The 23,259-nt window shown below is 44.1% G+C and overlaps 1 protein-coding gene across 1 annotated transcript in view; it reads left to right on the top strand.

Moving 5' to 3' along the window:
* Positions 1 to 23,259, top strand: part of RIN3 (Ras and Rab interactor 3) — a 120,813-nt gene that overhangs the window by 39,859 nt on the left and 57,695 nt on the right. The window contains exons 2-3 of the mRNA XM_060262391.1: positions 3,935 to 4,112; positions 6,697 to 6,811. Coding sequence (XP_060118374.1) covers positions 3,935 to 4,112; positions 6,697 to 6,811 — 293 coding nt within the window. The remainder of the gene's footprint in view (positions 1 to 3,934; positions 4,113 to 6,696; positions 6,812 to 23,259) is intronic.

Genomic DNA, 23,259 nt, shown 5'->3' with positions numbered 1-23,259 from the left:
TTTTTGCCACTTTGTATTTTTAATAGTTGATTATATGACAACCACCTTTCTTCACCCATCTCAACTGTCATTTTTATCACTTCAGCTGGCACTATCCATAACAGTTTTCTCTCATCTCCATATTTCTTATATTTCATCCATGTATTTAGCAAGCTGTTTCTTATATAATGGTGAGAGAAAAAGTCGTCTATCTTTTTTCCCCCATAATACATATAAGCGTGCCAGCCAAATTTATTTCCATGACCTTCCAATGCTAAGAGTTTTTTGTTTAACAACATTATCCATTCTTTTATCCATACTAAGCAAACTGCTTCATGATATAATTTTAAGTCTGGTAATTGAAATCCGCCTCTCTCTTTTGCATCTGTTAAAATTTTCATTTTTTTAATGGTTTCTTTCCCACCCACACAAACTCTGAAATTTTTCTTTATCCTTTCAAATCAGTCTCTTCATCCTCAGGTACTCCTCTCAGATGTATCTGGGTTTCCATCAATTTGCAGTCATGAATTGCCACCTTTTCTTGCATTTTTAGCAAGGTGGAATCATGTACTTTCACTCTTTCTTCCACCTCTTGCACTTTCTTTGATGTTACCACAGTCTCATTTCTGAGATCTTCTATATCTTTCCTTAGCTCTTCAATGCCTTTTCTAAATTTTTTTTAGAAGCAGTTATCATGTCTCTCACCCCTTTCATCATCCTGGCTTCCATTGCTTCTAATTGCTCTTGCATTTTCTCCATTGAGGCAATCCTTGCACAGGTTAACTTATTCTCTGACATTTAAAAAAACACTGAAAATTTTTACCTCTCCAAAATAAATTTAAACTATCAGGTTGATAGAGTAAGGCTTGCCCTTTTCAATAAGCCTAATTTTGCCGTTCTCAGAGCCTCCTGGGCTCAGATATTAATTTTTGAAGTTTTTATTTCTTCCAAAATGGCAGTCGCGACTTTCTGCTTCCCTTTTAAAAAATTTTTCCTTCAAAAGGCATCTAAAATAATTATCAGCAGTAATGTCCAATAGTATTTACCTTATAATTGTCACCTCTGTCAGCTTCACCAATTTTTAATGTCCCGAACACTTTAAAAACTTTGTTTAAATTTTGACCTCCTAGCAATGGCCGCCGATGTTTTTCTATGATATTATAGTCCTAGAGTAGGCTAGCTGCTTCAATAATTTCCCTTTTCCATCCGACACTTCCTGCTTTTCTTGCCACCAAATCCCGTTTTCACTGGTAAAAAGATCTCGCGATGTTTGACGTATTTCCTGTGTTGACTGTGAGAGCTGCAAATCTGTGATGATGGGGCTTTTTCACCAAAACCGCAAGTAGACAAAACAATAAATTCCTTTCTACTTTTTTAGCACTGTCCTTTAAATTTACAAAGTTCAAATTTTGCCCCTTCTCCCCTTCTTCTTCCAAGCTTTCTGAATCTCTATTTCCCACCTTCTGATTTTACTTTGTTTAACTTTAAATAGTCCCAGAATGAAGATAGTCATCAATAACTTTTCCTGCAGTTATCCAGATCCAACATCGGTTGTATAGCTTTAGATGTTTAGCAGTCTCAAAGAAGGTTAGGATCCTGTCGAGGTTATGTCAAATAAATGACTCTGGAAACTTCTGCAGATGATGAATATGCAACTCGTCTCCGGAGACCCCTCAAAGCCTCAAAGGAGCACCCCCTGGGACTCCCTTTTAGCCAAGGTAAATCTCCTCAGAGTTTCCTGTGCATATCTTGGACTGATCTCTGACTGAGAAAAGGAGGCAGTAGGCATTAAATTACCCTCCACTACCCCAAACAGAAGCCCCAGCCTGCTCCCCTTCTGAGAAGCAATTCAGCTCGGTATTTTCCAACCCCAGAAGTCCCAAAATGTCAGTCATTTCAAATGGCTTTCCACCTGCTCCTTGCATCTGCAAATAAGTCTAACTTTAGACAGAAAACAATTTGTGTTTATTTTTAAAGCGTTAATGATCTTCACACAGAGCCTCTATAGGGACTCAACAACACATTTGTTTGATTAAGTTCCGGCTTGCTGTAACCTGTCCTCCGTGATGTATTTGGAAAATGCAGTTAGATACCAGCATGGAACTCATTCAGAGTACCTTTTTTGTTGTTGTTGTTTGAGGGAATAATGGATTTATGTATGGATTTCAGACAGTAGAGAAAATTAAGTCTCATCCTTTAGCCGGTCAGAGTGATGCTGATAAATGAGGGGGGTTGTCTCTCCTTCTGGAAGTTCTCATTCAGGGAGACTATTCTTCATTGTCCTTCAATTGACCTTGATTCTATTTCCTTTCCTTCTACCTTTTAGTAAGCTATGGTCACCTAAGTTATCAGTAGCTCTTTTTTGGAATGCAGTGAATCACCCATTTCTCCCTCAGATGTTTGTCTGCTCCTCATTCCCCAACCCATTAAGTGAACAGCTTTATATATATTTAAAAGCCTACCCTGACCGCCTTTCTTGTGGCACTTAAGTGCCAGCTGTACTCTCTCTGCTGCCTGCCTGTGTAGTGGTACCACATGCAAGCCTCTGTTGTCTGCTCTGTAACCTGTCTTTTTTGAGATGACCAATACAAGCTTGTATGTCTTTTCTGTCCTGCTGGGTGCCCTTCTTTGTCCCATCTGCCATTTTGCCTGCCTGTCTGCCTGCCTTGGGATGCCAAATACCTTTCTGTTCAAGCAGTCTAATACCGATGACACCAAGCATCTGCCTCTGCCTGTTCTACAAGTTAACATTTTAATTGACTATATAACTGGCAGAGGTGGGAAGACCTGGTAACCCCAACTGGAACCCCTTTTTTCTGTTTCCTTGAAATATAGCAGAGACAACCTCTTCAGTGAAGGGTACAATTGTGTGTGGGGGGAGAAAATCTCATTTAGAAATTTGGAAAACACTGCCCTTAATTTATGATGTCTTTAATTGCTACTACAACCAAGACTATTTCCTCTATAGGCAAGGAAAGTTCAGTGGGATACAGAGATTTTCATCTAAATTGTATAGAGAACAAAACAAAAAAGGTTGTAGCCATTGATTAAACTAATGGGAAACAAAAATAAGCAATGGAATAGTGAAATGAAAATTTAATTTCCAAAAAAGAAAGACATATATCCTTAACTAGAGATGGGGACAGTATGGGTAGTATAGATAGATGGTAGTATTGGAATACCTTCCTGTCCATGCCTTGTAATACTGTTTGCCTTTGGGGTACAGCATCTGGTTTACATGCAAAAAATTGCAGGTTCAGTCCTTAGCATCTTTAGTTAAAAGTTGCCTCAGGCAATTCCCTGCAAAAGTAGCACAGGAATTTTCCTGAATATGAACTTGTATTCGGTTCAGCGGAATCAAATGCTCACCTCTAATATGCACAGTGCACTGACCAGTACTGGAAATGGGTTTTGTGGCTAAGCACAGCCTTCTCATAACTCAGCTACATTTGCTCAGACCCTCTTTGTACCTCTCACAATGTATCCCCAAACCATCTTGCAGTACAAAACATATGAGGTAATGGAGAATACCATTGCATCACTTCCTCTTCCTTCTGATAGACAAACATACACAGAGAGAGAATTGCTTAGGTCTCAAGTTGATTCTGGCAGCTGAACATGATTTTGAAGAAGCACTTTGTTATTCCTCTCAGTTTGACCTTTCCTGTACTCTGTTCTTCCTTTGTCACCAAGGTAGGAAGGAGAATTACAGATGGCCTGCAGGAGTTCCTTGTAGACTGAAGCCTCTTGGCTAAGAACAGGCACAGAATGAGAAAGCAGCCTGTTCCTGTTTGTTCCTTGACAAATCAAGCTCAACTATTGAAGGATGTGAAGTGGGCACATCTGAACTGAGTTCTAGCTAAATAACAACAGTGTTATTGCCTCAATTGATGTTCCTCTGCTCAATATCAACTGTCATGGCTGTTTCTTAAGGATTTATGGGTATGTTTGGCAGGCCTATCACAGATGCTGGTGAAGAAGAAGAGACTAAAACCCTGCTAGGTGAGTGGAATTGCAGTTCCCCTCCAGGCATCAGCCTCCTTGAGAAGCTCATCAAAACATGCCCAGCTTGGCTTCATCTGAACATCACTTGGGAAAAGGCTGCTGAGCTACTCTGCAAAGAACCAGAAGGGGTATGTCTGCTGCACCTCTCAAGTAATACTATTTCTTGCTCCTTAGAAGGAAGGTAATTTGTTGGTCTAGAATGTTTTCCCCCCTTAAAGGCTTGATATTGAATCAAACTCTTAAAGTGAGTAATAGTTGACTTTTATTTTTGTTTTCCTCCCGCCTCCTATTACTGTCACTTCCTTAAGCTTTTATGAGAGTGTTAGCATAGCTATAGAAGGAGGGAAAGATAATTTAAAGATAAAGAATCAGTCCCTGGCATCTCCCATTAAAGGGATCAAGTAGTAGGAGGTAATGTGGAAGTCTCTGCTTAAGACCCTGGGGAGCCATTGCCAGTCACAATGGTCTGATTCAGTATAAGGTACATTCATGTTTCAGTGTGAGGAGGGCTTCAAAAACAGATGGATGACAAGATAAATTCAACTTTGATTTCTTTCCCTCACATTCCCCAGCAATTGTTCTGCCATATCAGAATGCAACAGTGGTTTAAAAATCTCCGGTTTATCAGGTAGTAGGGGTTGTGAAAGACCTCTGCCTGAAACCCAGGAGAACTGCTGCCAGTTAGATTACCCAATACTGACATGGATAGAATAGTGGTCTGACACAGTATAAGGCAACTTCTAGGGTTCAAGATACATATACTAATGGGTAGAATGTTGTGATAGTCAACTGTAATTTCTACAATCAAGGCAGTGGGGCAATTTTCCTATGAGAATGGTGGGGGAGAGACTTTTATTTGGAGAAGGACTAGTTGAGTCAGGAAATAACATAAAATTATAAATGGAATGGAGGTAGCAAAGAGAGATTTTTCTCCATCTCTCACAATTCTAGAAACTGAGGGTAATGCAATGAAAATACGTAATCACTGGTAGGTTCAGAACAGAGAAAAGGAAGCATTATTTCACACACTGGAGAGTTAACTTACAGAATTCCTTGCCATAGGACATGTTGATGGCCTCTAGCTTATATTCAAAATGGACATGTTGCTGGGAATCCATTTTCAGATCCTCATATGAAACTGAGTAGCCATGGTGACCATCCCCCTCATGTCATTAGCCCCTTTGGAAATCCCTCCCCAAGTGCATTAAGCTGCAGATAGAAAAAAAGGACAGGTCTATGAACTTTCCCCCCTCCCAACACTTCGAGAAGTCAGGGGAAGCATTTCCAAACAGGGAAATGGTATGTGGAGGAGTTAACCCCCCTCCCTCTCCAGTGCTGCAGCCCTGATCTAGCTTTGAAGACCACACAGCTACTTTTGGCAGTCCATTTTCACATCTGGGGACCTTAACATGGATTTCCAGTGCCACATCTATTTTGCCCCTTAGATATCTTTAAAGGAGGGGATAGAGAAATTTGTGAAGAATAGACGCATCAGTGCCTGTTAGACTTGAGAGGGCTAAGCTCAAAGGCAGCGCGCCTCATAATATGAGACAGAATGGACAAGGCTATTTTTTTCATGTCCTGTTTCTTGGCTTCTCAGAGACACTTGGGCCCTCAGATCCATCTAGCAGGACTCTTCTTAAATTATTATGTCCTTATTATCATAGAATCATAGAGTTGGAAGGAACCTCCAGGGTCATCTAGTCCAACCCCCTGCACAATGCAAGAAACTCACAAATACCACCCCCTAAATTCACAGGATCTTCATTGCTGTCAGATGGCCACCTAGACTCTGTTTAAAAACCTCTAAGGAAGGAGAACCCACCACCTCCTGAGGGAGCCTGTTCCACTGAGGAACCGCTGTAATGGTCAGGAAGTTCATCCTAATGCTGAGCCGGAAACTCTTTTAATTTCAACCCATTGGTTCTGGTCCTACCTTCTGGGGCCACAGAAAACAATTCCACACCATCATCTATATGACAGCCCTTCAAGTACTTGAAGATGGTGATCATATCACCTCTCAGCCGCCTCCTCTCCAGGCTAAACATGCCCAGCTCCTTCAACCTTTCTTCATAGGCTTGGTCTCCAGACCCCTCACAATCTTCGTTGCCCTCCTCTGGACCTGTTCCAGCTTATCTGGCATGCCTGAGCCAATTTAACCCACACTAAACCACAAACATGTGAAACTATCTCAGGTTTCTCTCTCAGACCCCTCATATGAATCAGCTACCAGACATGGTATTTCACTTCCTGTTATCAAGAAATTTTGCTATTTTGATACTCCTTTTATTGTTAAATGGCAGCTGGGGGGTGGGATTCAAATCAAACACATGGCGTAGAGGAGGTTTTTAACTTTCTTCCTCCTGCTATTTTCTGGACCTCAAATGGCCCCTCCGGGAGCTGTTATTTGACCTGTTGGGGAAAACATGCAAGCAGCATAAGGCAACTTGTATGGTTAAAACTGAGGGACAAAAAGCAGTTCTAGGAGGGACTCTGGGTGTGTGGGAAAATATATCAGTTTTGCCCTGCTTGCCCCCAAATTGTTGAAGTTTATAAGACGAACAAAAATTTTCTGATGCAGTATTTTTGATAAAAGTGTAATTACATATATAAATTTTGACTCAGTTCTTACAGTTATTGTTCAACATATTATAAGTGGCCCTTTTTAAATAATTACCATATCATTTCACACATCCTTTTTTCTCTGTTTAGATATTCATTGTTAGGAAAGATGAGACCCTGAAAAACCTCTTTCTCTCGGTTCATTTCCCAGCCCAGGCAGAGGCTTCTGAAGTGGTGGAGTACAAGATTAAAGAAGAAAAATCGTGTAAGTTGTTCCCCAGTTGATAAATGTGTAACTGAATCAGACTGTTTTCTTTTTCAAAGAAATATCTGCAGCAGTATCTTCTACTTTCCAGCACCAATAGTTTGAATGCCAGCAGGGATTTATTTATTATCATTCTAAGATTCTTCCCAGGAACTCAGGGGTTTTCTGCATGTCTTATTTTGGTTGTTTGTGTACCTGTACTAGGATTTTTTCCCTTTTCTGCTAAAGTTTTTCTCACTCTAGTGGTCACCTCAGTATATCATAGCTATATCTCTGGCTTTTTTACAAGCACAGTATCAGAGATACAGTGATGACACATTGAAGTGACCACTAAAGGGAACAAAACACATGCAAAAAAGGGGAGGGATGCAATACAAGTGGAAAAGCCCTGAGCTCCTGGGAAGAAGATTAGAATACTTATCTCCTCCATTTTATCTTCATAACTACCCTGTGATGTAACTGCCTGAGGTTACCCAGTGATCTTTGTAGGGATTTGAACACATGTCTTCACAGTCATAGGTCAAAGTTGTAACCACTATGCCACATTGGCTGTTCAAATCTTCATTGTATGTAAGGTACATTGTATAAAGTACAATGGAGAAATCAGCTTTCAGAAATCTAAGGGAGATTAGAAAAAGAGACTGCTGAACTGCAGCTGATAGTGAAACTCAGTGCATCCACCTGGACCGAATCGAGACCTAGGTTTTATTACCAGTGCTGATTTCTTTACACCTACTACCTCTCTGCTTATTGCACCTACTCCAATCACACCTGCTATTGTCATTTGCTTGCCAATGTCGTTTGGCATCTGAAATCACTCTGCTTTCCAATATATAGAACAGATGGACTCACATATTCTAGTTGTTCTGAAGAAGTGAGCAGTGACTTCTAAAAGCTTATACCCTATCACAAATTTTGTTAGTCTTTAAGGTGCTACTGGACTCTTTTCTGCTGCTACAGCCAGACTAACATGGCTACCCATCTTGATTGAATTTCCTTGTTTACCACCTCACCTGTTGCCTCAGTGTCCTTTGGATGATCCCTTTGCCTACGGAGAAGTGTATGGCAAATAATAAGAAAGAAATAGTACCTAAACAAATTAGGGTGACAGATCATGGCAACAAGGCCCCATCAAGACTCTACTCAATGTCCATATAATAGTCATTCCGAGGCTGCCTTTTCTTTGCAGAGGAGTGCGCAGAAGAGTAACTTTGGAGCTTGGGTTGGCTGAGCTCCTTGAACTCGGAATACAGACCCAAATGAACACTGGCATTTTAAGAATACAGCCCATCTAGTCCTGTATTTGATTTCCAGTATCAGTCAAATAGACATCTCTTGGCATTTGTAAGTGGTCCATACATGTGTGCGGTGGTTAGAGTGTTAGGCTACAGCTGGAAAGATCCAGGTTCCAGTCCTGCTCTAAGGACACAAACATGAACCATGAAGATCCTGGATACTTATCTGTCTGTGAAACATAAAGTCCACCCTGTAGTAAATTTTTGCTAATAGAAGGCATTTCCATAAGTTGGAACTGGGCTTCCATGGCTCCCCCTAACTTCTGCAGCTCAAAAAGCTTCCCCTCAGTGATACTACTCAGTGACAGGGAAATTGCACCCCCCCACACACACACACAAAGAACAGCATGAAGAGCAAATTAGAGGTCTGCACAGAGAGGAGGGGAATTTGCAATAATTGTCCCTCTTCCATTAGTGAAAGTTCACTGTGTATCTGAAGCCAAGATGCAGATTGAGGCTATGTAGGGAGGAGGTTTAGTATTTCAGTCCTTGCAAACTGAAACTGGGTTCCTTTGTCCCACTTGGGGGTGGGGGGGATGGGGGAGAGGTTAAAAATCAAATGCTAATACAAGAGCATCAACTCCACACCAATTTGCAGGAGCTGAAGGATTAAATGTCCTCTCCCTTCCCACACAATCTCCAGTCCAAATCTGGTCTACTCATTCCATGCAACATAACTTCTACATACATGGAGCCTGCTGGTGGCCAATCTTTTTCTGCCAGCCTAGCTTACTATAAAATAAAGGAGAAGGGCCACATATGAACATCTTGGAAGAATGGAAACCTCATAAAGAAGTTGCCAGCATCATATATTCAGAGATATACTCTCTTACTACCTAGACTAAAGATTGTTTTCCTGTTGTAGTTAACAATGACATCTCCATGAGGCTCTCTGATCCTCTTTCAAAAGCTGCAACCACCTGCAGATCTGGTGGTAGTGAATCCCATATGATAACTTCCTGACTGTATCCGGCTCAGGTCCAAAAATGTTTTTAAAAGCTTGCAGAAGAGCCAGGATTTGAAGCGGGGACTTTGTACCCTACAGTCCCTTGATTGACGTGCTTATTTTGGTAGAAGCCATTTTCCCCACTGCATTTTTTGAAATGGGATGTGGCCCTCCTTAATTACATGTCTGGCAACTTTCCATGTAGCTGTTTGTTCTGTAAGACGTTGCTTCATGCCGATCTTCACACAATTCCTGCTGGTAAGAAGATGAAGTGAATTTGAATGCTAATGGATACCAAGAGCACCACCAGCATTAACTGCACAATTCTCTGTGCAGCCTGCTGCACAAAAGACCTCTTGCAGATAATATTTCTCTTATATTCTCTGCAGCAACTCCATTAGCAGGGGTAATGGGTTATTCTAAAGAGAAGTCACACACACACACAGATATATTACACACACTTTTTCGCAGCGGTTAATAATCAGAACTTCACAAGCCCCCCGCCCCAGATAAAATAAAACAAAATGATGGTTACATTTTGCTGTCATGCACCCTGAAGTGCTCGATATCATTTTCTGATAACTGTCCTTGCGAGCAGTTGTGTTTCACTCACTGCTGCTTTTGGAAAGGTTAAAAAAAATGTTGCATTTAAAAAAAATAATAATAATCTGGCACTGCAGACTGCTAGAGCGCAGAAGGGTGTAAGTGCTTAGGAATATTCATGGGCTCCCTGGCATATTGTGATTCAGAGATTGTTAAATTAGCATGAACAATTGAGGAGTTATGAAACTATCTGTAGTAGCATCTATGTATTATTCATAAGGAAGCTAATGAGGAAATTGAAGGGGGATAACTAGGCAGAGGTTGACAATAGGCAGCTTTATTCTTTCGAGGGAACAGACCATTTATCTTCAGCTTTCTTCATTACAGGCTTGGAAACTCTAGATTTATTCAGCATTACTCTCAACTGCATCGTTCAGCTCACAGATAACCGCGTACACGCACTTTAAAGTCATTCTCTGAATAACAGTTTAATGAAATGTTGCTCAGACTAATTGCAATGGGGCACTTGTAATAGAATTGCCCCCTCCTGACTGGGACTACGTTTCATTTGTATTCCATCCTTCTTCTGAGGAGTTTGGTACAATATTCAGGGGGTTTCTCAGGTAGTCTCCCTTCTAGTGGCTGGTCAAAAACTGCTAGATCTCATGTGGAGATATAGTCAGCACAAGAGGGTGCATCCACTTGTGTCTTTTGCTCTGGAGCTCCACTGCTCATGTAGGCAGGGAAGGTGGGTGGACAAGGAACTGTAGGAAGCATCAGGGCAGGAAACCACAACAAGCATCTTCAAGTACTTGAAGGGCTGTCATATTGGGGATGGTGCAGAATTGTTTTCTATTGCCCCAGAAGGTAGGACTAGAACCAATGGGTTAAGATTAAATCAGAAGAGTTTCTGGCTCAACATTAGGAAGAACTTCCAGACAGTTGGAACAGTTCCTCAGTGGAACAGGCTTCCTTGGGAGGTGGTGGACTCTCCTTCCTTGAAGGTGCAAGGGGTTGAACTTGATGACCCTCAGGGGACCCTCCAACTCCTATGATTCTAACTCCTGCAGGCCATCCTAGCTTCTGAGATGGGATTACCTCAGTCAGTTATATGGAACCATCTGGTACCAAGCCAGACCACTGGCCCTTCTAATTCAGTATTGTCTTCTAAATCTGTTGAAGTTCGTGGGGCAGTTTGGTGTAGTGGTTAAGTGCGTGGACTCTTATCTGGGAGAATTGGGTTTGATTCCCCACTCCTCTTTCAGCTGCTGTAATGGCCTTGGGTCAGCTATAGTTCTCATAGGAGTTGTCCTTGAAAGGACAGCTTCTGGGAAAGCTCTCTCAGTCCCACCTACCTCACAAGGTGTCTGTTGGGGGGGGGGGGAGGTAAAGGAGATTGTGACCGTTCTGAGAATCTGAGATTCAGAGTATAGGGCAGGATATAAATCCAATATCATCTTCTTCTTATGAAGCTGTGATTCTGCTTAAGACTCTCTTGTTAATCATTCAGAATTAATATTGTTAAAATTTGTACATAAGACAATCTATAGCACGTGATAGTGATGAGGTAGAACATATTCCTATCCTGCCCACTCCACTGAGCAAAGTTTATATATTTATTTGTTCAGCTGTTTTATTTCTCCCCTTTCATTTTGGGCCAAGTCTGAAGCCTTCCTCCCATCTAAACAGCCTTCTGCTTGCATAAATGGGGCTTTTCCTTCAACAGAGGAGCCACTTAAGTTGAAGGAAGGCTTCTTAGATTGGCAGAAAGCTACTTGGAGGATAGTTGTATCGATCCCAGCATACCCTGTGCATACTGTAGACATACATAGAAAAAAAGGAAAGATCCCCTGTGCAAGCACCAGTTGTTTCCGACTCTGGGGTGATGTTGCTTTCATAACGTTTTCACAGCAGACTTTTTACGGGGTGGTTTGCCATTGCCTTCCCCAGTCATCAACACTTTCCCCCCAGCAAGCTGGATACTCATTTTACCGACCACGGAAGGATGGAAGGCTGAGTCAACCTCAAGCTGGCTACCTGAAAACCCAGCTTCCACTGGGGATGGAACTCAGGTCATGAGCAGAGCTTAGAACTGCAGTTCTGTCAGATGGCTTTCAAATATATGCTCATTGTTTAAATGTGACTAATTTTGTCCACAATTAATATACTAATTAATTAATATGTATTATGGTAATATACTATTGGAACATTCACTATTTTCAATCTTATGAAGTTTAACTTGCTATTCAAATCTGTTGCTAGTGCTGTTGTGAATATGAAACTATTTCTGTCCAAATAATACTTTATTTTCTTTGTCACACACCCCCCCCCTTTGTTTTCAGCTTCTCTACCTTTCAGGTAGCAAAAAATAAGATCCACATACTAAGATAGAATGGAGGGCAGCAGTTTTCAGTATTAAATTTTTTTAGTACTAGGTATACTCACAGTTTCTTGTAGAAAGCTAAGAAATTTATACTTTTAATTTAAATAATTAATTTACTAAGGATATTTCTATGGTGCCTCTTCAAACTCCTGCTATATAGATAGCTTTCTAAAGTTTGTAAATATGCAGTATCACATAATATTATCTGCTTAGTTCTGAATCATGCATTTTACGTTGTTGAAGCAATAAAATAAGTTTAGACTTGGGATGAAAGTAAGTTCTGCAATTATTTAATCCTCCTTCACCTCCCATTTTTTGTGGCTTCAAAGTTTCAGGAGTTTTTAACATTTTTATTTTGGAGTCATGTGATCCTTGACTGACTGGAGCCAATCCACGGTATTTGGATATATGGAGCCAGAATTATTATTAGGACGTTTTTGGTAGGAGCACTGTAACATCAGAACCAGGTGAGATGTGGCAGAAACTGCTTGACAAGCAAACTCCAGGAGGTCACAAAACAAGTAATCAAGAAGAACTTCATAGCCATATCCAAGGCTTTTTTGTAGCAGGAACTCCTTTGCATATTAGGCCACACTGCCCTGATGTAGCCAATACTCCAAGAGCTTACAATAGGCCCTGTAAGAAGAGCCCTGTAAGCTCTTGGAGGATTGGCTACATCAGGGTGTGTGATCTAATATGCAAAGGAGTTCCTGCTACAAAAATAGCTCTGGCTGTCTCAGACACTAGTTTGCAAAATTTGGATAATATCTGAGGGACTTATAAGAAATGGGAACCTGGGAGTGACTAATTACAAGGGCAGAAGCACATGTCCAGAGGGGCTGAATAAGCTAGACTATTTATAGCTTGTCTTTCTAACCAGGGCATCTTTCACACCGAAGATTTCTCACACTTCACCCTCTCAACTGATGTGTGCTTTTTTTTTTTATGTTTCCCCATGATGTCATGCTATATTTATGCACAGGCTATTAACAATGCCTTCCACACAAAAAAAATCTGCTTTATTTTATACCGGTAACAAAGGGTGTTTCCTGGGCAGGATGCTGTCACAGGAGCAGTTCCTTGTGCTTGAAGGGGAAATGGCATAATTGCAGGATTTTGGTGAAGGAGAAGAGGATAACTGGGGAGGGGACTGTGTAAAATATGAGAGAAGTTTCTTCAAAAGTTGTTAAAAGGTATTATGTCATTTCTATCCTCCTTTACTCGAGAAGGAGGAGGAGAAGATATTGGATTTATATCTCACCCCCATACTCTGAATCTCAGAGTCTCAGAGCAGTCACAATCTCCTTTACCTTCCCCCCCTCTCACAACAGACACGCTGTGAGGTAGGGACTGAGAGAGCTCTTACAGCAGCTGCCTTTTCAAGGACCTCCTAAGAAAGCTATGACTGACCCAAGGCTATTCCATCAGCTGCAAGCAGAGAAGTGGGGAATCAAACGCGGTTCTCCCAGATAAGAGTCCATGCACTTAATCACTACACCAAAGTGGCTATCAGCTTGTGGAGGCTGTTTTTTCTTCTTTTTTTTTAAAACCACCCACAGCTCAGCCTGCCTTTTAAGGACAGGGAGGGGATCATCAGAGGTTTCTCTGTGAGTACGTGTAGGGTTTTAAGAATTTTTATTAGCTATTGTGTTATTCCTATGCAGTGTTAAATGCTTGTGAAGTTTAGACAAAAGGGGGAAGTTTAGATTGGAGAGGGGAAGATGCCTCTGCAAAGATGTGGATTTTTTAAAAAAGCTTTTAAATCTCCTCTGCAGGTTATCCATGTTCCTGAAAATTAAAAAAACAGGATGTAGGGAGAATCCCCATGCTAATGTGAGAACACAGTGTGTGTGTGTGGGGGGGGTGGCTTCAATGCATCAGGTCTAAAAGGGAAACCATGGCTTTGTGTCGAGCATCCTCACTGCAAGAGATGCTCAGGGTCACATCAACAATGTGACCAGCAAGGAAAAGCACCCTGGTATGGAAGCAGCCCAGGATGGGAAATGACACATGGCTCAAAGCTGTTATGCTGGCTTACATAAGGGAAAGCTATCTCAGGGCAGTAGGTTGTCCTGGATGACCTTCTCATCAGTTTCTTCTTTACAGTTTAATGGATTCCAAATGTAGATGAAGACACAGAAATGTCACCTTCTGCCAGTGACAGGAAGGAGCTAAGCAATGTATAAAAGTGACACAAGGAGAGTAATAGGTTTCAACATTTGATCCCATTCAATGCATACGAAATGGCACTGTGGACATGCAGAATGAGTTTGGGAGCCTGGGAGATGTTGCATTCCAATCATGGTGACTCATTTTATTTTTAGCTCCAAGTAATGTGCCAGAGAGATAGCTTTCTCGGCTCTCCATATTTAGTAACTCTGACCGCAGCACACCAGAGCAAGCTAAGGGTCGTGTTTTGGTTCCCATCCTCAATTAGGGTAAGTTGCCCACCTACCTTGTTGAATCAGCTAGTTAGTGATCTATACAGGTTTATTTTTTGAAATCTCTTTTCTTCAGGAGCTAAAAAAAACCCTGCTGTCTGCCAGACCAGCTGAACTGATTTTTTTTTTTGTAGTTGAAGTAATTTTTTTTTAAGCATAGGTTTACTTAGCTAAGATTGTTGTATATATGGATTAAATGTGGAGGACAAAGGATTTCATTATGCCAAAGATTTCCTTCTTTAGTATATTTTGGCAGACCTTTGTTTTCTCTGACAAAAGTAAACAGGAGGACTAGAACTACTTATTGAGAGAAACAAGAAGAAGCAACTGACATTAGCAGGGATACACATTTGCATTTGACACTGAATTATATTTCAAGAGAAAGCATTCTTTTGTGCTGTGAGAAGCAAGAAAGTAAACCGCAGAAGTGGAAGTGCATAGCATGTTTAATTTTGACAAGGGGTACGTGTGTTCAACACCCTGCTCCCTGATAAAGCTCATTAGGTGACTCAACAGCAGGACTCTTTTTGAGCAGGAATGCAGTTTTTTCACACAGGAATGCAGTTCTGGCTGGCTTGACATCAGGGGGTGTGGCCTAATATGGAAATGAGTTCCTGCTGGGTGGGGTTTCCTACAAAAAAGCCCTGCTCAAGAGTATCATTTTTCCTCAGTCCAGAGTTACTTGTAAGAGTAGAATTGGTGGGAAAGCCTTGTGTACATCTCTCAGCTCCCTAGGGGAAAGTTAGATAAGGAGGAGGGAAGAGGGAAGAGCCCAGAAGGCTGTGTGCTTGACCTATTGGTTCATACTGCCTAAAGTGAGAGACAAACAAGGCCGTAGGGTTGCCAACAATCTGAAGGGGGGTGGGGGAAAATGGCCTGCCCCTTTAATAAAGGCTTGATTGGATATTATTTACCAAGTGAATTTGTTTACCTCTGTACCATGAAAATCTTGAACTGTACATTTCTACACATTAAGCCTAAATCAAAGAGGGAAGACATTTTTTTCTCTAGTTTGTTGGCAATGCTTACAAGGTGATAACAATAACCTACCTTTGACCTTCAGAACAGTGGGTCACAAAGTTAAATAGGAAATCTATTGCTTATTGAGTTAATTAGTATTCATTGATAATTGTTGATGATGATGATGACGACATTGGATTTATACCCTGCCCTTCACTCTGAATGTCAGAGTCTCCGAGCAGCTTACAATCTCCTTTACCTTCCTCCCCCACAACAGACGCCCTGTGAGGTGAATGGGGCTGAGAGAGCTCTCCCAGAAGGACAGCTCTGTGAAAGCTGTGGCTGACCCAAGGCCATTCCAGCAGCTGCAAGTGGAGGAGTGGGGAATCAAACCCGGTTCTCCCAGATAAGAGTCCACGCACTTAACCACTAACACATTTATTACATTCGAGTAATCCTGGGGAGTATCTTTGTCCCTAGTGGAGGTCTTTCCCATCACCTTATCGTTGTAACTGGAGATGCATTGCAATTCATGTAGTGAAATACGTTATTCACTGACATTTGTGGGGTGGAGTGCTATATGATGAAGTCCCCCAAGATTGTTTTGCCCTGAGCTTTCTGCAACTGAGCATAGGTTAGTAATGACATAGAAACATATTTCTGGAGAAAATTTTCATGAAAGGTGGGTAGAGACAGATAAAAAGATGATATCTTTCTTTGACCCTCCCTCTTCTCTAGGATTGCCAAGCACAGCCCAGCAACTGGCAGGAGATGAGGAGGCAGGTACTTACTGGGTGGGGGGAGCCATCTTTGGCACTGGGTGATGACATCACTTTCAACTTGACTTGGAATTGCCAGCATTTAACAGGCAGTGCTCTAGCACTTGTTCCCAAATGCTATGATTTCCATAGTTTCCCAGTGAGTGCTAGAGTGTCACCCCAGTGCAATGCTGCTGTTTCCAGGTTGTGCCAGAAGTGACATTGATTATTGTTGTTCAGTCACACAGTCCATGGCAACAAAAAATGATGCTTATCCATTTTGCTGACCTGCTTCTGTCCATTGATCAGATGATTGTTGGCAGGCAGCAGAAAGAATTACTGGAAGTTTCCCTGCCATTAGTAGACACCTGGTAATCCTACTCTTCACCCATAGGTCATATTTTCAGGCTTCCTGGAAACAGCTTAAAGGAGCACTTCTTTGCTGATCAACACAGGCGTGAGCAGTGGGTCTTCCTGGACTCAGCTGCTGGAGCTGGCCAGCAAGCAGACCCAGAGGGCAGCCAATCCCTTGAAACTTAGGGTGTGTGTAGCTGTCTGATTGATCCTTCTTCTGACCAGCAGCTCTGTGGAATAGCAAAAGGAAAGTGGTGTGAAGGTCCCAGGCAGCAGCCCCATCCTGAAACTCAAGACGTGGCTGCTTCTTTGTGGGGACTCTTGATACACTTTGTTAGCCTCTGCCAGCACAGTTCCCCCATGCACCTGCCTCTCTCTATTGAAGAGGCAAACCCCTTTAACTCATGAAAATATCTTAAGGGGAGGGGGTAAAATTGGCATGACCGAATATGCATATACAGCATTCTACACACTAGCTGGCATGTTCCTGCTATAGTCTGTCGCAGTCAGGGTTTTGGTGGGTTTTTTTTGTAGCAGGAACTCCTTTGCATATTAGGCTACACACCCCTGATGTAGCCAATCCTCCAAAAGCTTACAGGGCTCTTAGTACAGTCTACTGTAAGCTTCCATCTAAGAACATTGAAACAAATAAGCATCAACTGGAGTAATTTTGCCTAGGATTGCACTGTTAATCATGCATATCTAGGGTTGCCAGGTCACACTCAGGAAGTATCTAGGGACTTTGGGGGTAGAGCCAGGAGCAAGCTTGTGACAAGCATGACTGAACTCTGAAAGGAGTTCTTGCCATCACATTTAAAGGGACTGCACTCCTTTTAAATGCTTTACCTTCATTGGAAATGGAGGATGGGGACATCTTCGATTGGGGCTCATAGAATTGGACCCCCTGGTCTAATCTTTTTTGAAACTTGGGGGGTTTTTTAGGAGAGGAAACAGATGCCATCCTGAAAATTTGGAGCCTCTCCCTCAAAAAGCAACCACTCCAAGCCCCAGATACCCATAGAACAATTCTCCATTATATCCTATGGGGACCAGTCTCCATAGGGTATAATGGAGTGCCCCACCCCCCATTTTCTGATAACCCAGAAGTGGAAAAGGGCCTTCAAACCAGGGGATCCCCTGCTCCCTGTACTTTTGTAACTTCTGTAATGTAGACTTCTGTAATGAGCTTTGTGTGGGGACATTCTGGAATACCTTGGAATCTTTAACTTGATGGTTGGGCTGTTTACTGGTTAGACCTGTATGTCATTGTAATATTCCATGCTTTATTTGCATTACAGAATACCAGAATCTAGAGTAGTACTGGGCGGGGGGGGGGGGGGTTGCTAACATTCTGCAACACTTTTAACCAAGGGGTCAAAGGATTACTAAAGGAGGATAGGGAAATGTCTGAGAAGCTGAATGCATTTTTTGCCTCCATCCTCACTGTGGAAGATGAGAAGTGTTTGCCTGCTCCAGAACCACTTAGATTGGAAGGGGTATTGAAAGACCTGAGTCAGATTGAGGTGACAAGAGAGGAGGTCCTACAACTGATAGACGAATTAAAAACTAATAAGTCACCAGGTCCAGATGGCATACATCCAAGAGTTCTGAAAGGACTCAAAGTTGAACTTGTGGATCTTCTGACAAAAATATGTAATCTTTCATTGAAATCTGCCTCCGTTCCTGAGGACTGGAAGGTAGCAAATGTCACCCCCATCTTTAAAGGGTACCAGAGGAGATCCGGGAAACTACAGGCCAGTCAGTCCGACTTCAATACCGGGAAAGTTGGTAGAAACCATTATCAAGGACAGAATGAGTAGGCACATTGATGAACACAAGCTATTGAAGAAGACTCAGCATGGGTTCTGTAAGGGAAGATTTTGCCTCACTAACCTGTTACATTTCTTTGAAGGGGTGAACAAACATGTGGACAAAGGAGACCTGATAGATATTGTTTACCTTGACTTCCAGAAACCTTTTGATAGTTCCTTATTAAAGGCTCCTTAGTAAGCTCGCGAGTCATGGAGTAAAAGGACAGGTCCTCTTGTGGATCAAAAACTGGCTAATTAATAGGAAGCAGAGAGTGAGTATAAATGGGCAGTCTTCGCAGTGGAGGACGGTACGCAGTGGAGTGCCGCAAGGCTCAGTACTGGGTCCCATGCTCTTTGACTTGTTCATAAGTCATTTGGAGTTGAGAGTAAGCAGTGAAGTGGCCAAGTTTGCAGATGACACTAAATTGTTCAGGGAGGTGAGAACCAGAGAGGATTGTGAGGCACTCCAAAGGGATCTGTTGAGGCTGGGTGAGTGGGCGTCAACGTGGCAGATGCGGTTCAATGTGGCCAAGTGCAAAGTAATGCACATTGGGGCCAAGAATCCCAGCTACAAATACAAGTTGATGGGGTGTGAACTGGCAGAGACTGACCAAGAGAGAGATTTGGTGGTCGTGGTAGCTAACTCACTGAAAATGTCAAGACAGTGTGCGATTGCAATAAAAAGGCCAACGCCATGCTGGGAATTATTAGGAAGAGAATTGAAAACAAATCAGCCAGTATCATAATGCCCCTGTATAAATCGATGGTGCGGTCTCATTTGGAATAAAATGGCGGCGGCGGCGGTTGAAGCTTAAGACGCTGGAGCTCCCGCCGGGCAGTCAATAACAACACAATAAGACTAAAATAACAACAACTGACAATTGACCTGACAATAGCAGCAATCGAAGAAACAGCAATAGAAACATCAACGGAGTGAGAAACGAGGAAACCTCACCGGCAAACGCGGAGGCAGCAGCCGGAGACTTGCCTGGCCTGGTGCACCAACGGAGGCAAGGCGCGGCCGCGGCCCGTCGTGAAACGCAGCCCGAGAAGACGGCCGGTGAGTCCGGAGTGGGAGCTGGTCGAGGGCGCCGTGAATGAACAGGCGCGGAGCGGGAGCCAGCCGAGGGCGCCGTGGATGAGTTGCGGGCGTCAGTTGGAAGGGCTGGGAGTAGTGACAAGCCCCTGGGGAGTAGAGGGGCCGAGGAGAAACGAGCGGCGAGTGAACCCCAGGACGAAGGTTTGGCGGGCACCTTTAGGCACCGCCTCCTGCTCCCCCCTCCTTTTTTGTCATCCTACGCTCAACCACCCATCCATCCATCCTTCTGTCTGCAAGCGCCAAATAACACACTTGGCTCAATAGCCTGGGTATCCCCAATTAGAGAAGCCCTATACGGGGCTCAGGGGAGCCCAAGTTGCGTGCTGAGTCAAAGAAGATCAGAGGCGACACAGATAGAAGCTGTGCTCCCTGGCCGGACTAATCAAGAGATCGCAAGACGGACTTTGCCCCCCCACCCCTCTCTTCAGATCACCAGGCTTAGATGCCCGAGCGGCTGAATCAAACCCGAAGTTGGTACCATCTGCATCTGCACTTTAACATCATTGGGACTAACTTAACATCTTGCCATTACCAGCACCTGCACTTTAACATCACCAAGACCACCACTGGGACTGAAACTGTAAATGTTATTAATGAAGAACATCTATGGGCAGTGTGCAATTTGTCATCCTACCCAACAGACTATCTGGACTCACACCCCACGGATGAATGACGGCTATCTCACTAATAGAACCAATTTTATTATTGTTAATTAATTATTGATTATTTTACCAATCAATTAGCGACTGACTTAATATTTAGATATATATATATATATATTAAAAAAAAATTTTTTTTTTCTTAACTTATTAATTAGGATGGGGGGTGGGAGGGATTATTTATTAATAAGTTTAGGAACTAATGAATTTATATGAATTTAAACTAATTGGTTGTAAGATGGATTGGGAGGGCTAACTAAATTAATTAATTTAAGACATAAGTAGTGGGTCTATTAGCCGGGAACCGGAGGGGTTGTGGTGAGGAGGGTAAATTGAAACGGCAGGTGCAAACAAATCGGGGGAGTGACACCGGTGGGTTTATCTTGGGTTCATCTTGGTTTGGTGCAGATGTTTGGCCAGGGGATCCCAGTGCTCCTGGGGAGGGGAAGATATGACGGTGGGAATAGACAAAAATATAAGGGAAGGAGACAGAGACGAAATGGTGCTCGGCCACCTTCCAGTCTACTTCCCATCCCAATGGTAGCAGGTAGTGGGACCAAGAGGAAATGCTCGCCTCTGTCATTGGTGTTATGTAATGCCAGGTCCATAAATAATAAGACCGCAACCCTTAGGGAGTTTCTGCTACGGCAGAACATGGACCTGGCTTGCGTGACCGAGACCTGGGTGAGGGACGGGGAGACAGTAGCTCTCTCCCAGATGTCCCCCCCGGGATACTCGGTCTTTCACCAATCACGGATGAGCGGGCGGGGGGGAGGGGTAGCACTACTCATACGGGAGGATTACTCCTTTCGGGCTCTCCCGGATCCAAAGATTGATGGGATTGAATGCACCGGTCTGGCATGGGATGTTGGAGAGGGGTTGGCGGTTTGGCTGGTGTACCGTCCGCCCAACGCACCAGCTAACGCCTTACCATCACTATTGGAGGCAGTGGCGGGCTGGGCGTTGGAGTACCCGAGGCTTATGGTCCTGGGTGACTTCAACGTCCATGCCGACGACACGGCCTCCACTCAGGCGATGGACCTAGTGTCGTCCATGGCGACACTGGGACTCTCTCAATTTGTCACGACTCCCACGCATCAGGCCGGGCATACATTAGACCTGATCTTTGCAGCCGGGATTTTGGTGAACGATATCGCCGTAGAAGCGGTACCATGGTCGGATCACCTAGCCCTTAAGGCCCGTGTGGGGATGCCGCCCCAACCCTGTATGGGCGGAGAGCCTATTTTGGCTCGCCCTCGGGGCTTGATGGACCCGGAACGGTTCCAAACGGCCCTAAGGGATCCCTGGCCCACTGGCAATTCCCTCGATGACCTGGTGGAAATCTGGCAGGGCCAGCTGTCCAGGGCTATCGACGAAATTGCACCCCGGCGCCCTCTGCGCCCTCGCACGAAGCTGGCTCCATGGTATACCTTGGAGTTACGCCAGCTGAAACAAGGGCTCAGACGACTAGAGAGGCAGTGGAGGCATACTCGGGACGAAGCAACGAGAACATCCTATAGAACGTTTATGAAGTCTTATGAGGTGGCAGTCAAGGCTGCAAAGAAAGATTACTTTGCAACCAAGATTGCATCTGCAAATTCGCGCCCAGCACAATTATTTAGAATAATTGGGGATCTTACAACGTTGCCACAAGGCAAACCAAATGTTAGAGAATTAGGAATAGGCTGTGAGGCATTTGCGAAATATTTTGCAGATAAAATCTCGCTGCTCCGCCAAGACCTGCCTACCACATTAGATACAGTGAGTGAAATTGAGGCTCCGTGCCTGTCTTCAGGTTTAGTGCTGGACCACTTCGACCCACTCAGCCTGGAGGAAGTCGACAGAATCCTCTCTGCTGCTCGCCCGACAACATGTGATCTGGACCCTTGCCCCTCCTGGCTGATTAAATCTTGCCAAGGGGAGCTTAGATGCCCTTTACGGGACATCATAAATAGATCCCTTTTAGAGGGGCATTTTCCAACACCTCTGAAAGAGGCTTTGGTCCGCCCTCTCCTGAAAAAAGCTACAGCAGACCCGGCCGAATTGGCGAACTACCGGCCGGTGTCCAACTTACCGTTCTTAGGTAAAATTATTGAGAGGGCCGTGGCGTTGCAGCTACAGGGGTTTCTGGATGACGCTTCTGTCTTAGACCCATGTCAGTCTGGTTTCCGGCCGGGCCATGGGACGGAGACGGTGCTGGTCACCTTAGTGGATGACCTCCAACGGCAACTGGATCGGGGCGGCGTTGCGGTACTGATGCTGTTAGATCTGTCGGCTGCATTTGATACAGTCGACCATCGGCTACTGACGTGCCGCCTCGCCGACATTGGGGTCGAGGGGTTGGCCTTGCAATGGCTTTCCTCCTTTCTCCTAGGTCGGGGACAGAGGGTGGCTATCGGGAGCGAGCGGTCCCGGAGGCGCACACTGGATTGTGGGGTGCCCCAGGGAGCAGTTCTCTCCCCGATGCTGTTTAACATCTATATGCGCCCCCTTGCCCAGATTGCCCGGCGGTTTGGGCTGGGTTGTCATCAATATGCAGATGACACCCAGCTCTATCTACTAATGGATGGCTGGCCCGACCCCGCTCCAGGGAATCTCGACCGGGCATTACAGGCTGTTGCGACATGGCTCAGGCTGAGTGGGCTGAAGTTGAACCCAGCGAAGACAGAGGTCCTATGCGTGGGTCGCGGCGCTCTGGGAAGGGAAATAGCTCTCCCGGCCTTCGATGGTGCGCCATTGAAAGCAGCACGCCAGGTAAAGAGTCTGGGTGTTTTACTGGAGCCTTCATTATCGATGGAGGCCCAGATAGCAGCCACTGCCAAGTCAGCATTCTTCCATCTGAGGCGGGCAAGGCAGTTGGCCCCTTTCCTTGAGCGCCGGGACCTCGCAACAGTGATCCACGCAACGGTCACCTCAAGACTAGACTACTGTAACGCCCTCTACTTGGGGCTACCTCTGTGCCGGACCCGGAAGTTGCAGCTAGTGCAGAACGCGGCGGCCAGGCTGTTGTTGGGACTCCCGAAACGGGAGCATATATGGCCGGGACTACGTGAACTGCACTGGCTGCCGATTATATACCGGGTCCAGTACAAAGTGTTGGTCGTTACCTTTAAAGCCTTATATGGCCGAGGACCTGCCTACCTGAGGGACCGTCTTTCCCCATATGAACCCCAGAGAGCACTGAGGTCAACGGGGAAAA

This window comes from Heteronotia binoei, chromosome 21 (genome assembly GCF_032191835.1).
Source record: "Heteronotia binoei isolate CCM8104 ecotype False Entrance Well chromosome 21, APGP_CSIRO_Hbin_v1, whole genome shotgun sequence".
Lineage (NCBI taxonomy): Eukaryota > Metazoa > Chordata > Lepidosauria > Squamata > Gekkonidae > Heteronotia > Heteronotia binoei.
Note: the sequence above shows the minus strand (reverse complement) of the source record. Positions and strands in the feature narration are given on the sequence as shown.